Source organism: Porites lutea, chromosome 4, assembly GCF_958299795.1.
Source record: "Porites lutea chromosome 4, jaPorLute2.1, whole genome shotgun sequence".
NCBI lineage: Eukaryota > Metazoa > Cnidaria > Anthozoa > Scleractinia > Poritidae > Porites > Porites lutea.
Window position 1 is genome coordinate 14,826,635 of NC_133204.1, and position 21,464 is coordinate 14,848,098.

General features: G+C 36.9%; 1 protein-coding gene across 1 annotated transcript; it reads right to left on the reverse strand.

Moving 5' to 3' along the window:
• Positions 1-509: 509 nt before the first annotated feature.
• LOC140932614 (fibroblast growth factor receptor 1-like) lies at positions 510-21,251 on the reverse strand. Its single transcript, XM_073382123.1, has 15 exons — positions 20,947-21,251; positions 19,999-20,348; positions 19,681-19,776; positions 16,839-17,201; positions 15,474-15,533; positions 14,217-14,567; positions 13,618-13,782; positions 10,712-10,822; positions 9,610-9,782; positions 8,705-8,827; positions 6,976-7,046; positions 6,808-6,848; positions 6,132-6,228; positions 5,380-5,485; positions 510-3,983 (listed from the first exon to the last, which is right to left on the reverse strand). The coding sequence occupies exons 2-15, from the start codon at positions 20,078-20,080 to the stop codon at positions 3,858-3,860; spliced, it is 1,965 nt and encodes a 654-aa protein (XP_073238224.1). The 5' UTR covers positions 20,081-20,348; positions 20,947-21,251; the 3' UTR covers positions 510-3,857.
• Positions 21,252-21,464: the final 213 nt, after the last annotated feature.

Consider the following 21,464-nt stretch of genomic DNA (forward strand, 5'->3'; position numbering starts at 1 on the left):
TGTAAGCACAACTAAATATTTGTAAACAATCACGAGCATCGGTCAACAGCTTCTTGTCAAATCTAATATTTTTGCACTATTTCTGTTTTTATTCATTTCTAATTATTTGAAAAAAAGTCCATGGACCCGGTCCATGACAGGGGGTCCATGGACCCGGTCCATGAAAGTGGTCCAGGGACCCGGACCAAAGTAGGGGTCCATGGACCCCTGGTCCATGTTTTGTCCTCACCCATTTGAACATCAGTCTAAGCAAAATACAGGCTATTTGTTGGGGCGGGGGCAAACTGAGTGTATTACGTGGGAATTCCCTGGGAATTTCAAAAAAAGGTCACGTCCTTGATTTAAACATACGGGAATCTAACAAATTCTCGAGTTTTGGGGTCCGAAGATATTCCGGAGAAGTTCCGAGCGACTTTGAGGAGGTCGTCAACATCAAAATGGCTGCTGCTAAGTGACGCTATGGCTGACCTGAGCCAAGCTGACTGGCGAACTCTAAAAGAACTTAGAGCTGCAAGTAAGTTGTCTTTTAATATTTTTCCAAGTCTGCATATGTGTATACATTCTTTAATCTTAACCACAATTTTGTTAAAATAGTAGGATTTTAATTTAGTTTTTATCTAGTATGTACAAGGTTTTTTCTATACAAGTTGTGAGAAATTTTATACAAAACGAAGTCTTACGTTAAGGTAATCTGAACGGTTGTAAAGATTTTAAATTCACGATCAGCTATAGAATAATTTTATTTTACGATAACAGCATTTAAATAACGTTCATTTGAACAAAAAGCTGTTATGTCTAATTATTAAAACATTATAATATATAAATAACCTCTCACCATGAAAAGTGTTTTCAGGGAGCAGTGTTCTCCCTAAATTTTAGCTCAGCAGGTAAGGGACCATTCATGGACGGTAAGGCAAAAAATATATACTTTTCTAAGAGGGGGGGAGGGGGGTAGTGGAGTGAGGGACATGGATCCGCCATCACTGGGAAATTTTTTATTCCGATATTTTAAGACCTATTTTACGCAAATCTGCTGTCGTTATCTTTAGACAACAAATTAAAACGTTTTATTCCAATAATTTTACTATGTCTTTAATGTTCTCTTTCCAAAATGCATGTCCCTAAAAAGGAAAGCTGCATATATAGTACTAGTACAGAACCAACATTATGCACGCGCAAAAAGTGGCGTAAGAAGTTGTTGCGCCGCAAGAACATGCAAGCCACCGCAAGAAGTGAAAGTGCCCTATTTTTGCGGACCCTTTGTGGTTTACTCGCAAGAACTTTGAAACGAAAGAAGTCAAAAATCTTCACCGCAAGAAGCTAGAAAATTACCGCAAGCCTCAAGAAGGCGCATGAAGTTCTTTATAAGTGTTAACCTGAAAGAAGTTTGTAGTGTTTGTTGCCTTTTTGTTACAACACCGTTTTGTAGCGTTGATACTAATTCACTCTGTGGCAGCAAAAGGTAATCATGAAAGGACACACGTAAAAAGTTGCCTGGGAAAGCGAACAGCTTTCTCTGCTTTTTCTGCAAAGTGAACACTTCAATCGTTCAGCTTTTCCAAAGTTAGATAAAGCGTGTGAGGCGTTTGTTTAACAAAACGATCAGTAGTTTCGAACATTTCGATTATTTGGATCATTTCATAGTACAATACCATAGTCCCGGCAAAACAAACCAAAGGCGTTGAATTTCTCCCCACAAGAAAACATGGGAATTATTATTACTTTATTGCGCTAATTTGAAAGAGCCTTTAGTGAAAATATTCCTACTTTACTTTAGAATGTTTTCTTTTTTCGAGAGCGCTTTAAGTTGACACTGTTGCACGTGCGGTCTCAAATTACACGGCTCTTTTGCGAAACATACTACGATCCTGACGATCGTTCCTTATTTTTTGAAGCGCTGCAAAATTGTACACATTTCCTCGCTTAAAAGGTTACCTTTGCACAAGATAATTTTAAGAAATTCTTGTGGTTAAATTTATAACCGCAAAAGAAGTTCTTGCGTCTTGCTGGATTCAAGCGCAAGCGCCCTGCAAAAAGCCACACGAAGTTGCCAGCTTGCGGACGCAAAAAGAAGTTCCTGCACGTGTATTATTTTTGAACTGTACGTTTTGTACTTAGGTAGCTATACTTTTCCATATATTCATTCATGTTCTTGTGAGGATCGGATAGGATCGGATCACAACTTGCATATTTTTTTAAAAAAAAAATATGTAATTTTGGTAAACCTTTAAGCAGTTGCAGGCGGTAAGAAGTGTTGCTTCAGGCGGTAAATTTTACCGGTTACCGCCTGATAAGGAGAACACTGGGGAGGGGGGCGCTTATAGGTCGACCTACTGGCCATCACAATACCGTAAAATTCTGAAAATAAGCCCGTCCAAATACAAGCCCCCCAAACCGGTAACGCAAAAAAACCCTCAGTTAAATCATCCCTCCAAAAATAAGTCCCTACAGGGCTTGTATTTGAAAAATTGCCTTCAAATACAAAGTAAAACAAAGCAAAAATGGTAAATTTACTTCCAACTATAAGGCTAGCCCAATCGGTTTTGAAATGCAAATTTCCCTCTGTAGATAAGCCCCTCCAAATATAAGCCCCTCCAAAAATAACCCCCCAAATAGGGCCTTTGAAAAATATAAGCCCTGGGGCTTATTTTCAGAATTTTACGGTAGTTGGTCTCATGCTTGAAGCAACATGTCAAAGTGACAGTTGTCTCGCATTGTATGATTCAACAAAGAGTTAGCTCTCTTTGGAAACAGTTAGTTATACTTACTATAAGACCCAGGGGGATACTCCTGGGAATTCTTGGTGGGGATGTACCACCTGGTTCCACAAATCCTGATCCTATTTTGGACCAACAAATGTCATTTTTCACATCCATTTTCATATCATCATTAATTAGACTACAACACCAACAGTGCTGTCAACTCTTCCGGATAATCCGGGAGACTCCCGATTTTGAACCATTTCGCCTGGTCTCCAGATTAGAGTCTGAAATCTCCCAGATAATTGCCGAAGTTTGCAATTTCTTGAAGATGACTTTCTGTCAATAAAATTTCAAATATTTTGCATTGTTTGAGCTATTTAACTTCTAACATCAAACATTTCCTCAGAAACACTGGTATGCCATTGTAATATAAGCACTGACGTGATTAGTGGGAGGTAAACCAATCAGGTACAAATGTTACAATTCCAACAACATCTTTTTTGTATGTTTTTTTGCCCAAATGACATCATACATGTATTTTGTACATTATGACATCATCTGTTATCCCTTCCCTGTAAACTGAATTCTCAATTTTTGAAGATGTGGGTGGTTGACAGCCCTGCGCCAACAAAAGGGATTTCTTAAAATCCATTTCAAATTTGCATATTTCTCTTTCTTGCTTATTCATATGGAATTAAAATGATAAATACATTCATACATTCACTTAATTACCTCAAAAACCATACCCGATTCCAGACCAATATGGGCAAAGTCTATATATCCATTTTCAGACCAAAATGGTGCAAAAACCATTCCCTCTGGGGAAGCAGATTACATAAGGGAGCACACAGCTCCTATATTTTTTTTGCACAATAATAAACAATAATTGGTTGAGGTTTTTGTGATACCTGGAGTAATGAAGGTCAAGGAAAGTGCTGAAGGACAAGCAAAGCATTACGTGAAACATAGTTTGACATTGCTCTTGGAAATTCTGCATTGCATGCAGAACACAAAGATTAGTCACTATAAACTAACTAATCTATAGGTTGTGCATTGTAGACTATACAGTCGACTGATGAGCTCTTAGCCAATATGAGAAGACATATAGCGAATAAAATGTATAATTATTGTGCTGAATGTAATGCAATTTTTTGTTTAGACTACTGTATTGATTTTGTTAGTGGAAGTTTTTGGAAAGGATCTGTCAGGTGTTTGTTGAGGTTCAGTTGTATCCGTTTCTGCCAAGCAATCAACTGACTGTGCCAATACTGCAACATACTCCTAAGAAAAAAAAAAGTTATGAATTAGATGCTGTATCTGCTAAAAATGTAACTTACAATCACTGGTGTTCAAATCACAGAAATATATCTAAGAGTGGGCTGCCAGCTAATTTCACCGGCTGAAAATGACCCTATTGCCAGCTCACATTGCTTGGGAAAACAAAAACTTGGGGAAATTTTGAAGGTCCAGTTAAGTTTAAAAGTCAGGGCCTTGACTCATAGAAGGCCTGTCCTTCACTACATCCCTCAAATCAAAGATCAGATAACTTGTGACCATTGTTCTATTTTCTTCGTAATTTGTTGCACTGAAATACCGTATTTATTCGAATAAGCGCCCAACCTCGAATAAGCGCCCATCCTAAAGGCAGAAAAAGTTAATAAGCGCCCAGTCTCGAATAAGCGCCCACCCCCTCCTCCTCCCAATCAAACTCAAATAAGCGCTCACCCCCACCCCACCCCTTTGAGTGAATAAATTCTAATAAGAGACTTCCCCGAGGACGGAGGTTTGTTCAGAGTATTATACAGAAACCTTGCTTTGTTACTTCTTCGCGTTCTGTTATTAGCATTTATTGTTTTGTTGCAAAATAAACATACTTCACTTGCTGAAAATGGTGAAAATTTAATAAGCGCCCAGCCTCGAACAAGCGCCCAGCCTCGAACAAGCGCCCACCTCGAATAAGCGCCCACTCTCAAGGTCCAAAAATTTAATAAGCGCCCAGGGAGGTTAATCGAATAAATACGGTAACTTGATTTAGTAAATTAATAAATTATTAAAATTAATTATTAAAGCAGATTGGCAATTTTGGCAATTTGCCAATGCAGCTTCCAATTTTTATTTTAAAAATTATATTTTATATCTCATCAACTTCAGCAAATGGGACAGGTTTCTTTTACAGGTCACATTTTTTCTGCAGCTCATTGATTACATGTCACCGTTTTATTGATAGTTAACTAATACTAATGGCTTCCTCATGATCTAAAACAACATTTAGATAAGGGTTAGGGCTAGGAGCACACTTCTGGTCCTGTTTAATATTTATCTTTACCATGGTGACATGTATTCTGTCCTGTGGCATGAGACCTGGCATTCAAAACAACTGCCAAGGCAGATAGGGCAAGAATTAATATTGCTTGTAACAATTTTTACAGTCGGCCCAAAACACTCCCTTCCGTAAACGAGTTAAATTTGAATATTTTATTTAACTTTTTTTAACTACATTTTGTTCACTTTTTTATCATTTCACCTTTGGGACCAGTCTGCAGTTAAAAATACACCTTCCCTAAACAATCCATTGGAATAAGCGTATTGGCTGAGTACATAATGACTGTGTATTGCAATCTTGTATTCGCTTGTGTAATCTATTATTAAAATTAACCAATGAGTTGAAATAAATTACCAAAGCTGCTTCTGCTGAGAGGAATCCATCCAGCTTTTCATATAACTCAGCAAATGATGGCCGACTTTTGGCGTGTTCACTCCAACAATGGAGCATTGTCTCATAGCTGAAAAAGAAATTCAACAGATAAAAATAAATGAATTATAATCAGTCCATGAGATTTTATTTACCATTCTGTAAATCTATTGAATTTATGTCTTACAAAATTATGCTTTTCCAAAATACGTGAACTCTAAAGTTCAAAAGCCGCCTTCACAATTGCTTTTTTTGCTGATGTTAATTATAATAATTACGATCACAAGCAATGAACCTTGAAACACAGAAACACACAAAACGGATGGAGATCCACCAATCACAGATCACAAACCATGAATGTTTGAACCAGTTTAAGTAAAGTTCTGTTGCCTAAGAGATCCGCTAAGATGATTGTTGGCAGCATAAAAAATGCAAATGTCAGTTGCCTTTCGAACTTCAGAGTTCTCATGTTTTTGAAAGGCTCAGTAATTTTAACTACTTATTACTAGGCGCAGAAACTTTATTTCAAAAAAATTGTACAACACCTCCTCTTTGTAACCATATTAATAGTTCAAATCTTCCTTTGTTAAAATACTAACTTGCAACTTAAGGTGCGAACTACGTTCCTATGTATTACCAATTAATCTTAATTATGAGTCTCTGCTAAGGTAATTGGCCTTTTTTTAAGGCCTTAGCTTGAAATGCAAATACGTTAAACCTTTGCCAATAATGCTCACATATTTGGAGGGCAGTTTATGGGACATTCCATACGGTATCCATTCTTGAGTAGAGTGAACAACCTTTCAACAGGAATTCCAGGGTATGGTGTACCACCTTGTTTAATAAAGCAAGAAAATACACCATTTTGTCAACAATCATATATTTTAAATAGTTGGTTGTAATTAAAAGTGCTTGTGCACTGAGTGTTCCCATGGGACCACCTACATCTTTACAGTTTTATAACTGACTAGTCAGATGCTTAAACTGTAGATTATGTACGTATAATAGATAGCACCTGCCACCTTGGGTTTTTTGACAAGGTAACAATTTAAATGGGTTTAGACAAGAGAGTGCAACTTTTAAAGTATACTTCTAGGGTAAAGTAGGGTTTTTTGACAAGGTAACAATTTAAATGGGTTTAGACAAGAGAGTGCAACTTTTAAAGTATACTTCTAGGGTAAAGTAACCAATTTGGAGTCCCTGGATTTGTTTTACACTGTACACCTCAAAAGTATATATGTAAAGGGAAACTAACGAACTGATGCCAGGCAATCTTTTCACCAAAGTAATAATATTATTATTATAATAAGTATTGACAAGTCAGTGTTTTATCAGAAACCTTAAAACTGAAAAGATTGGACAGGAGTAATTTTAGTTCAAAAAACTAGTTGAGAGTTAAATTTCTATACTCACCAAGAGTAAAGATTTCCCACAAGAGAATTCCAAATGACCACCTGAAGTTCGATGTATACAAAGCAAACAACATTATTATGTGTATTTTATATGTTCGTTACAGTTGGGAAAAAAATGAAATAGATTATATGTGTTTGGTAGACTAAATTTAGTGATTATAAAACTTACACGTCTGACTTTATTGTGTATTGTTGGTCAAACAATGCTTCTATTGCAAGCCACTTAACTGGAAGTCTGCCCTAAAAGAAAGCAGAATTTCAGTTGTAAGTTAACTACAATGCATATAACTCATAAAATTAATAAAATTCCACTACTAAGAACTGGGCAGCCAAATCAGTCTATTTCTAAGTGGTATGCATAGCTTTGATAGATTTTTATTGAAAACTGTCAAAAGAAGCCTATTTTATTTAATTTCAAAATGACCTGTCTGGCTGATCAGTTCTGAATTCTGGTAATTAAGCGTCCTGAAGTAATGGAGGGGGGCATTGGGATTTTCGGTTTTGCGGTTTTGGCTATTTTTTTAGATCGTTTTTTTGGTTTTTGTTGCAAAAGACTTCGGTTTTTCGGTTTTGGTGGTCATTGCGGTTTGCAGATTTTTCGTTTTTTAGCATCTGGTTTTCGGTTTTCGTGAAAAATACTAGCGGTTTTTCGGTTTTGGTACCCGATGTGGTTTTTGGTTTTTCCTATTTTGTCCTATTTTGGGTTCCGGTTTCTGTTCGATTTGAGCAGCACTTGATCTCGAATAGCCGCGAAATGCCAAAGTTATTTAGAGGAATGCGTGACAAAATAAATGCCATGGTAGGGGATCAAGCGTCTCCCTTGACGCCCGGCGAGACTTTGACCTTGCAGACCAGGGCGACCATTTGGTCAGTTTGCGAGCTATGGCTTCCAACGTGCCCCCCGCGCCAGCAACGGAAGAAGCAATTGTGGATTGTGTTGCGTTTTTTTACGAGGAGGGGATGTTCAATTAGAGATTTTCGATTGAAGTTTCCAGAGCTATAGCTTTTTGCAACTGCAAAATTGCAATTCTAAAGAGGACTTGCGTGCAAATTCTCCTAAGTTAACTAGGCTTTTCGGAAATTGAGCCGTAAAGTCTGGGCTCAAGAGAGCGGCAGAAACAAAGCATATGATTTAAGCAGACACAAAAAGATACGAAGGCTTCAGACAAAGTCCATGACATTTACAAATACTTTGGTGAAATTAGTGTTAGTTTAGTTTGCTCTGTATGCCCCACTTGTCACCATTGTATCCGTTTTTTGACGGTTTTGTATGCGGTTTTCGGTTTTGGCCGAATTTTTTTGCGGTTTTGCGGTTTTGGATGATTTTTTCTTCGGTTTTGTGGTTTCTAATATACCCCAATGCCCCCCTCATAATGGTGTTCGTGCTTGTTCCTTAGTGCATTCTTATGATAATTAGTGACAGTCCTAATCTGTAATTCCTGGAAGTGATCGCTTGGCAGTAACTCTACAATTAATAAAAAATGAGGAAATTATTTCCTCGTTTTTTAATCGTATAAAAGTACATCATTAATGACAAAATCAGATCATGAGTGTCATTTTCTGGTTATCTTTAGATGCAAGATGTGTGCCGAATAGGTGACATGTATAAAGCTGACTAATATTCCTCTCTTGTGCACCATCAACATTGTATTAGAGCCTTTTCCCCATCATTAGGAGGAAATTGTTGCTGCCAAACAGGTTGCACACAGTATCCAGGAAAATGTATCTACATCATGGGGCAGCTCCAATAACCCCGTAAAGAAAAGTCCTTCCTATAGGATCAATGTTGCTGCTAAAAATGGTGACAACAGAAAAAAAGGAAGACAAACAAACTTCCTTAAAAAAGGAACTATGAGATGACTTTCTTTCCTTTGACTTCAGTACAAGTATATACTTACGTGACTGGTTTTTCTGTAGTATTCTGTACTTCCAAGGTTTCTAGAGAGACCAAAGTCTGCTATTTTTATTACAAAATCTTCAGCAATTAAAACATTCCTGGCTGCCAGGTCTCTATGTATGCACTAGGTATAAAGAAAGCAAAGCAAATGATAGTAAGCATCATTCTGTGTACACTGGACTTTAACAGTAGCTTTGAAACTACTGTATACCCATAACCAGTTCTCAGTGCTGACATCAATGTTCTAGGACATGCAAAAATCATGATCCACCTTGAGCATGGTATGCTTAGGTCTAAGCAATACCCAATAGCCCCTGGTGCCTCTCTTTTGCTCTTGGGCAACTGCAGCCTGAGTCAGAAATATTGGGACACTTTGCTTTCTTCTTGCCCTCCCAATGTTGGTGTGCAAGATTTGGTGAGTTAACCATGATAAACAACATTGGGAGGGTACGAAGATAGGCCAGAAGTGAAAAAACAGCATTGGGTGGAGGTGTCCCAACTATTCTTGTCACAGACTGTAGGAAATCTTAGCCTTTTCATGAAAATCATGGTCAGGAAACCTGCATTTCACAGTTGGAGTACATTACAGGCTCCCTTCAATTTTTCTTAGAGCACGGCCTTGATACCCATTTTAGAGGGGTAGGAAGGAGGGGTAAAACCAAAATGACCTCCATGGAGTGATTATGGACATTTTATGGAATGACACATTCCTCATAACTGTCAGATTTTTCTTTTAGATGTGCTATTAATATTTCCTAAGCATTTGCTTGGAAGTTAGTTACACCGACGCAACTGCAAATTAAAACCTTTGCAACTCATATTTCCTTGTAGCTGCAGACATGTCTTTCATACCCCTGGATTTGTGTTACTGAATAGTAGATGTATATATGTATTATGATATTTTACCTTTTTAGAAGATAAGTAACTCATCCCTCTAGTTATCTGGTATGCAATTGATAAAAGATCTCTAAAGGTTAATAACTGTGCTTTTTTGTCATCTATCAGAGAGGGTCTGTTACTGCGTAAAAAGTCTCTCAAGTTCCCATATGGACAGAACTCTACGATGAGAAGTAATGGACCTGAAAAAACAAATTTCACAGATCTTTAGTGGCAGTCATAACATTTATTTTAGATGTGTTTTTCCATAGAGCGGTTTTCATTTGAGTGTCGAAAAGTAATTGGTTTTGCACTTTCTACACGATGCGATTGGCTTAAAAGATTCGCGCCACCTTTTCATCCAATCAGAAGTAAAACCAAAGCCAATTGTGACGCGCTCGCATGCATTTTCCCGCGCTTTGCGTCAGCCACATGTAATTACTTCGAGTTTTGATTGGTTCAATGTATTGTCTGTGTCCTATGTGATTGGCCAGAGTAATTACTTTGGTTTTGGTTTTACGACACTCAAACGAAAACCATTCTATATAGAATATCCAATTCATTGCCCCATTTTTCTTTTTTTTAGTTTGAGTCCCCCTCCCTCTCTAAATTTCAGGTTTGGTTCATACTTACCTCTTAAATTTATTTATTTGGACTTCTAAAAACTCCCTTCCTCTTAGAATTTTAATCGACCTTTCAAGGGGTTGGGTAAGAGTACTGTGGGGAACTACACCACATGTGGATGATCAAGATGTAGGCTGTGCAAATATATACATACAAAACTAACAAAGAAAAACTTAGGTCAACATATAAAAACTTGAGAAATGGCTGGGTTGATATTGACAGACTCTGAAAAAAAATGTTTGAGTTCTCCTAACTTTAACAGTAAGTCAAAGTTAAGAACTTGTAGTTAATAGTCCAGGTACTCTACCACTGAGCTGCAAGAGACTTGTGAGGGGTAAGGCCATTTTAAAATGAACCTAGTTAAAACTAATGGTTCCTGCAAACTGCTAGAGCTGGGAAGGCAATACTGTAGATGCCATATTTGCAATGATTGAATTGAGATAGTGACTTTTAGCCTGGCAAATAAATAAGAATGAATGACAGCTTTATCTTTTGTTGTGATCCTCACCTTGTATTGTACAGGCCCCAAGAAAGTTCACAATGTTTTTGTGAGTTCCTATTTCTTTCATTGTTTCCATTTCAGATATGAGATCAGATAATTCAACATCAGAGGCATTTTCTACATGAACAAATAATTATAAAAAAATATAATTTTAATAGCTGCAGTTAAAGAAGAAAGAAAGAAAAAAAAAAAAAAAAGAAAGAAAAAAAAGAAAGTTCACAATGTTTTTGTGAGTTCCTATTTCTTTCATTGTTTCCATTTCAGATATGAGATCAGATAATTCAACATCAGAGGCATTTTCTACATGAACAAATAATTATAAAAAAATATAATTTTAATAGCTGCAGTTAAAGAAGAAAGAAAGAAAAAAAAAAAAAAAAGAAAGAAAAAAAAGAAAGTTCACAATGTTTTTGTGAGTTCCTATTTCTTTCATTGTTTCCATTTCAGATATGAGATCAGATAATTCAACATCAGAGGCATTTTCTACATGAACAAATAATTATAAAAAAATATAATTTTAATAGCTGCAGTTATTACTTTTGTTCTTAAGAAATTAGTAAATTGTGTCGGGAATAGCAGCTGGTAGAGAAATGTTTACCTAAATATAAACCAGTTAAAAGTTACAGTAATTAGTTAACTAGTAATAACCAAAGGTTACAGAGTGCAGGCGACAACGATCAAAGGTCAAAACTCCTGGTAAAAATGCTTTTGCACCATCGCTGTGCTTTGCATAAGTTTCATGTTACAGATGGTCAAAACACGTGTGATCAGATTACAAGTGAGAGAAGGTCCAAACGTGCATGATCAAGGAGTGTTCTGTGCATTCCATACACTATTAGTGGAAGTCCAAACGAATACTGGCTACATACATGCCACGCATGCGTAATAACAACCTGGAGATTAGGATTGCGGCTCCTCTTGTCGCCCGCAATAAAATGTACTAGTTATGGTTTCAAAAGTTGCTGATGTCTGTTGCAATTTGCCATATAATTATAGTTTTGGTGTTTGTGTTGGGTACATTTTCTAGTTTAAAGTATGGATTGATAATATTATGGAGAAGGATGTATGTAAGTATTTAAGGATGATAATATAGAAAAAGGCAAGGCTGCAAATAACAGTCGGTCATCGGACAATTGTCCGATAAATTTGACCTTTTGACCGGCGAAATATTAGTCTGGTCAGTCACTCTGACCGGGCACTTTTGATCCAAATTAAACTTTTAATTATCATACTTTCATGACGCTTGTGGCAAAACATTGTTCCGCTATTTGGCTAAACACACCCATTGACAATCAAAAAATAATAATCTGCTTTCGAAAAGTAAATCAGAATTAAATTTTTGTTTAATTATACTGGTAAAGAATTCGGCTTAACGTTCTCGGCGACGAATTGCAGACATGCCGGTTCGGGCGCTCCGGTTTCTGTGAAGTCACATTTCTGAAAAACCATCAGGACTCCAAATTTATGAACTTCATTAAACGAAACCTGACTCAGGTTTAATATTCTTATTCATTTTATTTTATTTTGTTCCTTTGACTAAAAAGACCCATTCAGAGCAATAATCAGCAAGTTTTTTTCAGAATTTATTGCATTCACGAATCAGTTCCGTTTACATAATGTGTATATAAAGAGGCCCAATGTTGCAGATTTCCAAGACAAAAAGATTATAAAAGATTCCAAAGTATATTTTAACCTAAACAGTAGTTCAGTGCACTCAGGAGGCTTTGAAATAATTTTGCTTCCAACTAAACAGGCAATCATTTTTGTCAAAACACGAATGACAAGAAGTCACTCTTCGTAGGCACGATTGCATCACCGTTCACTTCTGCTCCAAGTTTGCAGTTTCAGTTGTAAACAGTGACAAATCTGCATGATCTAAACGTCTGACTAGGTTTTTTCCCTGCCTAGCTATTTGTTCCATTTGCGCAGGAAAACAGAGAGTGTGAGAGAAAATTGTGTCGGTGGTCGCGTATGAGTCGATTGTTTGCTTGATCTTATTACTTGGTTGTTTGAGTTTCAGTTCGAGTTCGACAGCAAAAATGGATTTTTTGCTGTTACAGTTCTCTGAAGAAACATCTTGACCAAGGTTTCGGCAAGGAAAAACAAAGCAGTGGGACAGGGCGAAAAGAAGACGGCCAAGAAAAAGAAGGAAAGCCTACAAAAAAAGGGTTCCGACAAAACGCCTTCATCTCAACGAAGATTCTTCTGATGAACGTTCATCAGAATAATCTTCTGAGGAGAGTCTTTTTAAGTGCGAAGTCAGTGAAGAATGATCAGTGAACTGATCTACAACTGTTAAAGCTCCTGTCTGTGATTAATATTGTGCAATTAAAGCAGTGAAATAGGTTGTTTTCTTGAATTCTTAATTTTGCTCTTTCACTTGGAATTTTTTTTTGTCCGACCAGACTGTTTCCTTGTCAGATCAGGTCTGGTCTCTGACCTGACAAATGACCTGCTTACAAAAAAAAATTATTTGCAGCCTTGAAAAGGGGTTGGTGATAACGTAAAAGGCAAATTTTAACCAATGCAGACAGTTACAGACTGTCAAACCCTGCCTTACGGACACCTGCTTATATAATAACCAAGGACACCTCATTTTTACAGACAGTTTGCCGTCCCTGGGGAAAGAAAGCCCTTATATTTTCTGTATACAATGTACATGTCCTAGCTTGCATGAATTGGGTTTTTTAATCCAAAAAAATGAACCTTTACACTCATGGTATAAATTATGATAATGATTGTACTTTTCAAAATTTTCTTAGGCGAGGCATTTGGATTAATTACCCCCTGTGGCTATGCAATCTGCCTACATTTCCTCCTGTGTGACTCTTGATAAATTTCTTTTAAAAAAAGGAAATAAACTAACAAACATACATTTAGGAATAGACAACATAGTCATGATGACACCTAACCTTTTAACATTTTGACAGCCACAGTACAAGGTGAAGGCATGTTAGGTAGGTCAAAGGCCTCTGCTTTTGCAACGTAACCAAATGCACCTTCACCAGCTAGCTCCTTAATTGCAATTGATCCTCTTGGGACCTCCCATTTCTCATCCAGTGGATATTCAAACTCAGCTGAAAGATATACATGTATTATAAATGTCACTTTAAATGAACCATCAGGATCTTACTTAGCAGTAAGACCCCTGCGTCATGAGTCCAATACACTCTTTCTCGGTAATCCCTATTGTAATTATATAATTTTATTATTATTATCATTATCGTTACTATTATTTTTAGTTAATAGGCAGCGTGCCAAGAAAGCAGTGTCCGATAGCCCAGGGCTAGTGGATTTTGCTATTGGGCTGGTGAAGTTTGTTCTTAACTTGCCCAATGGGCAAGTGAAGTTTTTGAGGAAATTATTCAAAATACAGAAGAACTGTGACATCAATTTTGCTCATCAAAACATTTGGGCTGGTATATGCTAGTCCCAGCTTGCCCAAATGGCAAGGTGTAAAAATAACTTTCTTTGCACCCTGATAAGTAAATTTGTAGGCTTGTTATCATACCATCTGTATAAGTTATTACAGTTCCAGCAGATGCTACAGATGACAGCTGAGATCTGTAACTGCTGTTTCTCTTTCGTGCAATGGCAACTTGTCCATTTGACACCGTGTACGTAGGAGAGGGAGGCATATTTTCCTCTGCTTCAATCATTAAGTTTGACTCTTGTAAAATCACTGGTAAATTCTGCTGCATTTTTCCTCCTCGCTTTTTCCAGGCAACGTAGATCATGAACCCAATCACAATGAGCCCAGCCATAGCTCCCAAGCTGCCCAAAATAATAACAGTTTGTTGGCTCACCCCTGAACTTTCAGCACGTGTTGAGGGAACAATTAAAGGAAACTTTGTTGAATAAACTGTTGGAAAGAATGATAAATTTTAAATGATTGTTAGTTTTCCATATTTAATTCAAGACCTACCCCACATAGACTACAGCTACCCTAAGTAAGTACACATGGATACATATGCAATAATTGCTCTTTCAAGTACCAGGAAAGAAATAATAATGTACGTTAAACTTCATTTGTGCTTGTGCTGACAGAATTGACTTGAAATCGCAGATAAGTGGTTGTTAGTATTTGTTGCCCTATTTTATTCGGGTGGTAATTAAACAAATACATGGGCCCCCCCTTCCACATAAGGGTAATTCTCTTTATGTTTTCAAAAGTTTCAAAAGTTTTCAACAAAAAAAAAAAGTTTTCAAAAGTGTCATCATCCTGTTTTAGAGTTCAGTGTTGTTGCTAATTTGATGTTTAGTAAAGGCCAAGTATCGACAAAATTTGGAAAAGTAGGGCAAAATGTCAGTCATGCTTTTTGGCAGGCCTGAACCAATTTTGAAGTGTAGAGGGGAGCCTACAGTCTGTTGGAAGTTTCATGCTTGCCTGGTGTACTTGCAGCACGTGTTGAAGATTCAAGGAAGCGAACCTTTGTTTTTGAAAATTCTGTTGGAAAAAAATATTTTATTTTAATGTATTAAAATGCAAAACGTCAGTCATGATTTTTGGCAGGCCTAAACCAATTTTGAAGAGTAGAGGGGGGGCCTTAACTGTCTGTTGGAAGTTTCAAGCTTGCCTGCATGTGTACTTGAAGCACATGTTGAAGATTGAAGGAAGCGAACCTTTGTTTTTGAAAATTCTGTTGGAAAAGAATATTTTATTTTAATGTATTGAACGCAAATGTCAGTCATGATTTTTGGCAGGCCTGAACCAATTAATTTGAAGTGTAGAGGGGAGCCTACAGTCTGTTGGAAGTCTCATGCTTGCCTGGTTTACTTGAATCACGTGTTGAAGATTCAAGGAAGCGAACCTTTGTTTTTGGAAATTCTGTTGGAAAAGAATATTTTATTTTAATGTATTAAATTATTATGTAATGTGTAAAAAACAAGCGGGAGTGCAGTATTATCAGTTTCAAAAACTTGAGGAGAAAAAGCCAAGAGTTTTTAAACCTGAAAATTCACGACTGGGAGTTTTTTGAATGGTTTCAAAATCTCTGATATAGATCAACTCATTCTTGCACTAATAACTAGATTTGGGGTCATTTTGGTCAACAAAATTGGACATAAAGTTTAGCTGTGTCTTTATCAGATCAATTAAGACACTCGTTAAACATTAATATCTTTTGTTTTTTCTTTATGAATTATTAATAAGTTTTTGAAACCTTATTACAGCTTATCACTTCACGTACCAACCTAAATAAAGGCACATGGATAGCTGGATGATCATTTTTTACAGATTGAAGTACTATTATGAACTCTCTGTTGTAAAGGACACCTCCTTAAGATGGACAGTCCCATTTTCGATTCATGCTCATTTTTTCTTCTGTCATTTTCTTTGACTTTTTATAAGGTGAGCATGCATCTCTCATAAAAAAAGTTATAAGTGCAGTAGTCACAAATGTGTCCATCCTAGACAGAGTTTAGCTGTAAACTATATAAGCTTTTATAGCTATACATATAAGTTGCTCTACAAATTAATTGCAAACAAACCATTAAGTAATTAAATAATTATTTTCTATATTATTCAGTTGTTAAGTTGAGTTAGGGTCTATTTCTTAATCTTTATATTGAAGGGCCCAATCCACACTAAGCCAACATTTTAAACTTTAAAAAATATCTCTGATCTCACGCGCTCCATTTTACCATAAGTTTAGAAAGTGATTTTCAGTCCTACTAAATTGTCAACCCCTACCAAGGCTAGTTCAAAGTGCCCAGCCTCATACTATGAGGTGCTAATTTGAAGTTTTATTGGTAAAGGCTGAATGACAATAAAAATTTATAAAGGCAGGAAAAATCAGCTGCAGTCTGTATTTTTGGCAGAGCTGAACCAATAATATTGGCTTAGTGTGGAAGAGCCCTGGGCCGAGTTGTTCAAAGCTGGGTTAAGATAACGGCCAGGTTTAGTGCGAAATTTGAATTCAGAAATGAGAGCTTAGAAAGTAATTTCAGTTTGATTTTTCTTGTCAACAAGTTGACGATTGGATGCTCTTAATAATAATTGAGAAAATTATCCGAGAAAATGCTTTTGAAAAAAAGAAATAAAAATCTGGGTTAAATTTAACCCTGGATTAAGCGCTAATTGGCTTTCAAACAACTGGGCCCAGCATAAGTTTAAGGTGGTTTTTTTGCTAACCTTCCAAGCTGAGAAAGACAGTCCGGTAATCTCTGCCATACTGGTTGCACACAACACAAGAATACAAACCACTGTCATTCAGTGTGACATTGTGAATTGTAAGATAGGAAATATGGCGATGTCCTTCAGCACCTGGAGTAATTGTGTACTTTGAATCCATGTCAATTATGGTGAATTTTCCATGGTCAATGTCCAGAGCAGAGTCATAGTTCAGGTTCCATTTAACCCAGTCAAATTGGGGTGGGTCGAAACTTCCAGCAAGTGTTTCTTGCACGCATTTAAAACTTGCTGCAGTGTTTATAGTGACTGTAATATTTACAAGGTCCTTGTGGGAGATCTTCGGAGCATGTGGTGATTCTGAACCTTTACAGGATAGTACATATAATCATTTGGTTAATCAACTACAATAATTGAAACTCTACAATCTGTGCAGGAGGGTTCTCGTTTAGTTTGAAAGTAAACAGCTGGGATGTAAAAGTAGGCAGCTTGTCAACTGGGTTTTGTAGGTAATTTCAGGCTTTCAATCTCCCACTTTACCTCTTTTCCCAAATAGTACACGGCTCAAACCTCCAATTTATAGCTGGTTTTTTAGCTGGCTGCCTGCACTAATGGAGAACCCTGCAGTGTGGCACTAATTTTAATGTAAACAGGACAGTGTAATTAAGCAGCTTGCTATAATAGGACAGTTTGAACTTGAATAAGTTATTTTTTAAGTCATTTTTGTTATGTTTAGGTAAGAACCTTTTGATTAGGAATTGACTTGCCTTTTTCCCACATAATCAGTTTCTCTCTTGTTTTTTAATAATTAATTACAGCTTACTTGCTAACAACAGCTCAAGTGAGGGTTCACACTAACTAAGCAGGTGAGAGAAGTTATCCCAAGGGGGTAGTCACATGTAGTACTCTAAAATGTCAAAGAATCACGTGAGACCAAATTTTTAATGGCCTTAAGGTTCTCAGATCTGAAACCAGAAAATGGTCTTCAGACCTTCCTGTCACCTTCTGAGCAACGCTGTTGGGGAATTAAATTCAAATTTGTATAACATGAATTTCATATGCTTTAAATACATGTTGTAGTTAATTTTTATGTCAGGTAATTTTGTTTTTCTTTTGGTTTTGGGTATGGTAATGTTTGCAAATGAAGTTGAAACAAAGGAAAAATAAAAGTTACCTGAGATAAAAAATAGCTACAACATATACATTACTCATGTATTATGATGTGAAGGGTGTGGTACAGGGGGGATGCCAAACGTCCTGCCTCCCATACCTTGCATTACCAGCTCCCACCCCTTTTTTCTTGGCTTCCTCCTCCTCCCTGTAGCTCTTTTCAATTGCAAAATGTTAAGCAATGTTGCATAATTTCCCTCTATTTTGCCCGCTTACCACCCTTTTAAAACTCCAACTTGCCACTCTTTCCTTTTCTGCCCACTGTATCCCTTCCACATCCTATTATCTCGGATTCCTTCCCTCCCTATCATACTCCCCCACTTGTAATGCCCTGATCTCCACTTTGCCCGCCTCCTCCCTAGCAGGTGTCATTTTAACATTTGTATTTTGATCATCCTTTTAATTTTACTAACATGGATTGCTGGTGGTCTATAGTATTAAAAAGACCTGTCAACCCAACTCCCCACAACATAATTATACAGTGTTACATTTTAACAATATTCTGCTTCACTTTTGTGTTGTAACTATTCTTTTTAATTTCCTGTGATCTATTACTGACGTGTCATAGTATATATAGTATCTGATAAAAACGCCACAAGGTTACATGCGTGCTTTCCACCATACACTCTGGTAGCATAAGAAAAGGCCCGCAAAAGATTGCAATAATAAAAACTATAAGATAAAACTATGGCTCTTTATTCACAAGAATGGAAAATTTTGTTAGCAAATCCTATAAAGTATTTTACTTAACTTTAAGTTTTATAAATATTATTACTTAAAATTATTTACTATTACGTAAAATTATTTTATAAATTCTTTATATTTCATATATTTATTCTGAAAGAATCTCTGAAGCTTTGTTTATTTCCTTTCATCCCTGCGCTTGTAAGAAAATTGAAAATAAAGTGGTCTTTTTTCGTTTTTAATTGTGACTGTAAACATTTTAAGTAATTCAAATTTACATCTCAAAATTAAATGCAAGTGAAATTGCCGTTCCGGTCTAGAATAACAAGGCAAACACGTTTTTTTCTTATTTTCTGACGGAAAACCCTGTAATAAAAATACAGCAAAAAACACTAAACGCGTTTGTTCCACAAAGATTACACGAATCGTTTCCTTTATGAATAAAAAGCTCTCTAGAAATGAATCTCTGTCACTGACAAACAGTAAATTTATGCTTTCCGCCTTAGCTAATATTGATTTAAACACAAACGTGATTTTTTCCCCTTTCTCTGCTGTCAAAACCCCTTGCAAGTAGCTTAACAGACTAAATGCACAAAAATAAAGTTCTTTTAAGCCAGTGAATGGCTGGAGATTTTTAATGATTTTTTGCGTTCACCGTGCGTGTTAATGCTGTACTAATTAGCCTGTGTGTAAAGTGATAATCATATTCCGTCAGCTGCACCCTACCGAAGGTTGTCTGGATGTAAATGTTTCTCTTGTGTGCTTTAGTACCTGAAAACTTTAACAAGCGCGCGCGACTGTTATTAAATTTGTTCGAAGCTACTCATTACTGAATGAAGGAATTAACTCTTCGCAGCTATGAAATCCTTACAAGCGTTTATTATGTGCTGAGCTCTTTACCCATTTGTAATTTTAGACGTTCTTCATAATTAAGATTGTTATCGTTTGGTGGTGCATTTGTATCTTGCTATTCTAAACCGCCGTAACTTACAGTTTTGAAATGTAGCATCCCTGATACATCTTCCATGGTCTTCATGGCAGACTTGCAGCTGCTGTGATGGGTCTTGTTCATTTGCCTGAGCGTTTGCTGTCAAAGAGGAGCACGAAGTGTCATGTCATAATTACCTTAAAATCTATGCTACTGAAAAAACCAGTGTGACAAAACGCACACAACTCATCATGAAAAGGCCTTAAAACCCCAAACATACCGAAAGGAACCCCGATTTTGCTATCAAAACATTCAAACACTGTAGATACATGTTAAGGCTGACGTTCAATTAAGATAGCAAGGAGGTGCAACAAAGTTTACCTTGTAATCTACGCTTGTCGTACAAGGCGATGACCAAAGTCATCCAAAGCCATACTAGACGCACGACGGAAGGGTTGGCCATTTCTAGTTCATTTCATCAGCTCTGTTAATGCTTCATTGTGGTTACCATATAATCGTATCATTTCCTTTTCGTCCATTTCAAAGACCCCTGCGAGAAATCGCTGTGTTAGAGGACACGGCGCACTATTTTGTCATTCTAATCGGTAATCCTTCCTAGCCCTTGGAATGAAGCGCGCGCGGTAGTCTCTAATCCGGCTGACTTCACTGTGTCACGAAAGCACTCGTCAGGAGGAACGCAATCGATTGGCCACAATTGTCATATGTAGATCCTAAGATAGATAAACAAACCGACTGAGAAATATTGCACAAAATCGTTAAGTAAGAACCGTATGATTTTTACCATGTACATCGGAAATGCAGCTGCTCTAGCGCCTGATATTAATGCATTTTTTCAATAGGGCATTGTTCCAAGTTTATGTACGTTTACTGCCATCCTTCACTAGGCATTTTGTGCTCATTAGGGGTAATGACGTTAAACTCTTTTTGAAAAGTACCGCTTATGAGGCAATGATTTCAAAGTTGGGATTTTTAGGATAAAAGAGTCCAAATCCCTTTTTTATTGCCATCGGTTTTTCAATTTCTCGCATTATGATATACACTAAAACAAACCGAAGCCAAATTGTTTTTGATCACCGCACGTGTTTTTCAACACAGGGCAAATATCTTTAATGGACAATTAACCAAACTATGAATGCCTCCTCGCAATATTTAAATTTTGAACGAAATCTCTAAAGTTCTAAGCTGCTTTAATCTTAAAATCACAGCAATTAGAACCAAAAGGCGATAATAATTGAGAGGTGTGGGGAAGTGAAGTACCCATCAGTCCACCTTTCAACGATCATTCCCCCTTTTCGAACGTGCCCTTACCGTATTTGCCTGAGTGCGTCTTTTTAAAGTGTAATTTTGTCCGTATTCCAAAGCTATTTTTTAGTGTGAACTCTGTTCGGTATTTTATTACAGCCTTTCCTGTAGCTGATCCTTTGAAAAACTGGTTGCTCTGTAAAGTGTGAGATGAATGTCTTTCTCGCATCAACGTTTTCACTCCAAACAAATTATTGAAACGTAGACCCAACTTTTGAGTCTGTGAACAAAGTTCTGTGATGTGACCTTTCAAATGAGACCTCTTCAGCATTGCTTTTGAACGGTCGTACTGTTTCGTCAGAATTTAACGCAGTACTTTTAGAATTTTGGAATTTTGGGGAACACTTTGAGACATTTGAAAGCCGGCAGAAACGGATACAGAACTGTATTTCATTCTTTTCTAGGCGATGATTCGTGGCTACCAAAAAGACAATATCGACTGGCATGTGACATAGCACGGTGTCGTATTCACCGATGTTGAGAGTATGTTTCCTTGAGCGAAACGGATTGTTTATTATGCTTAA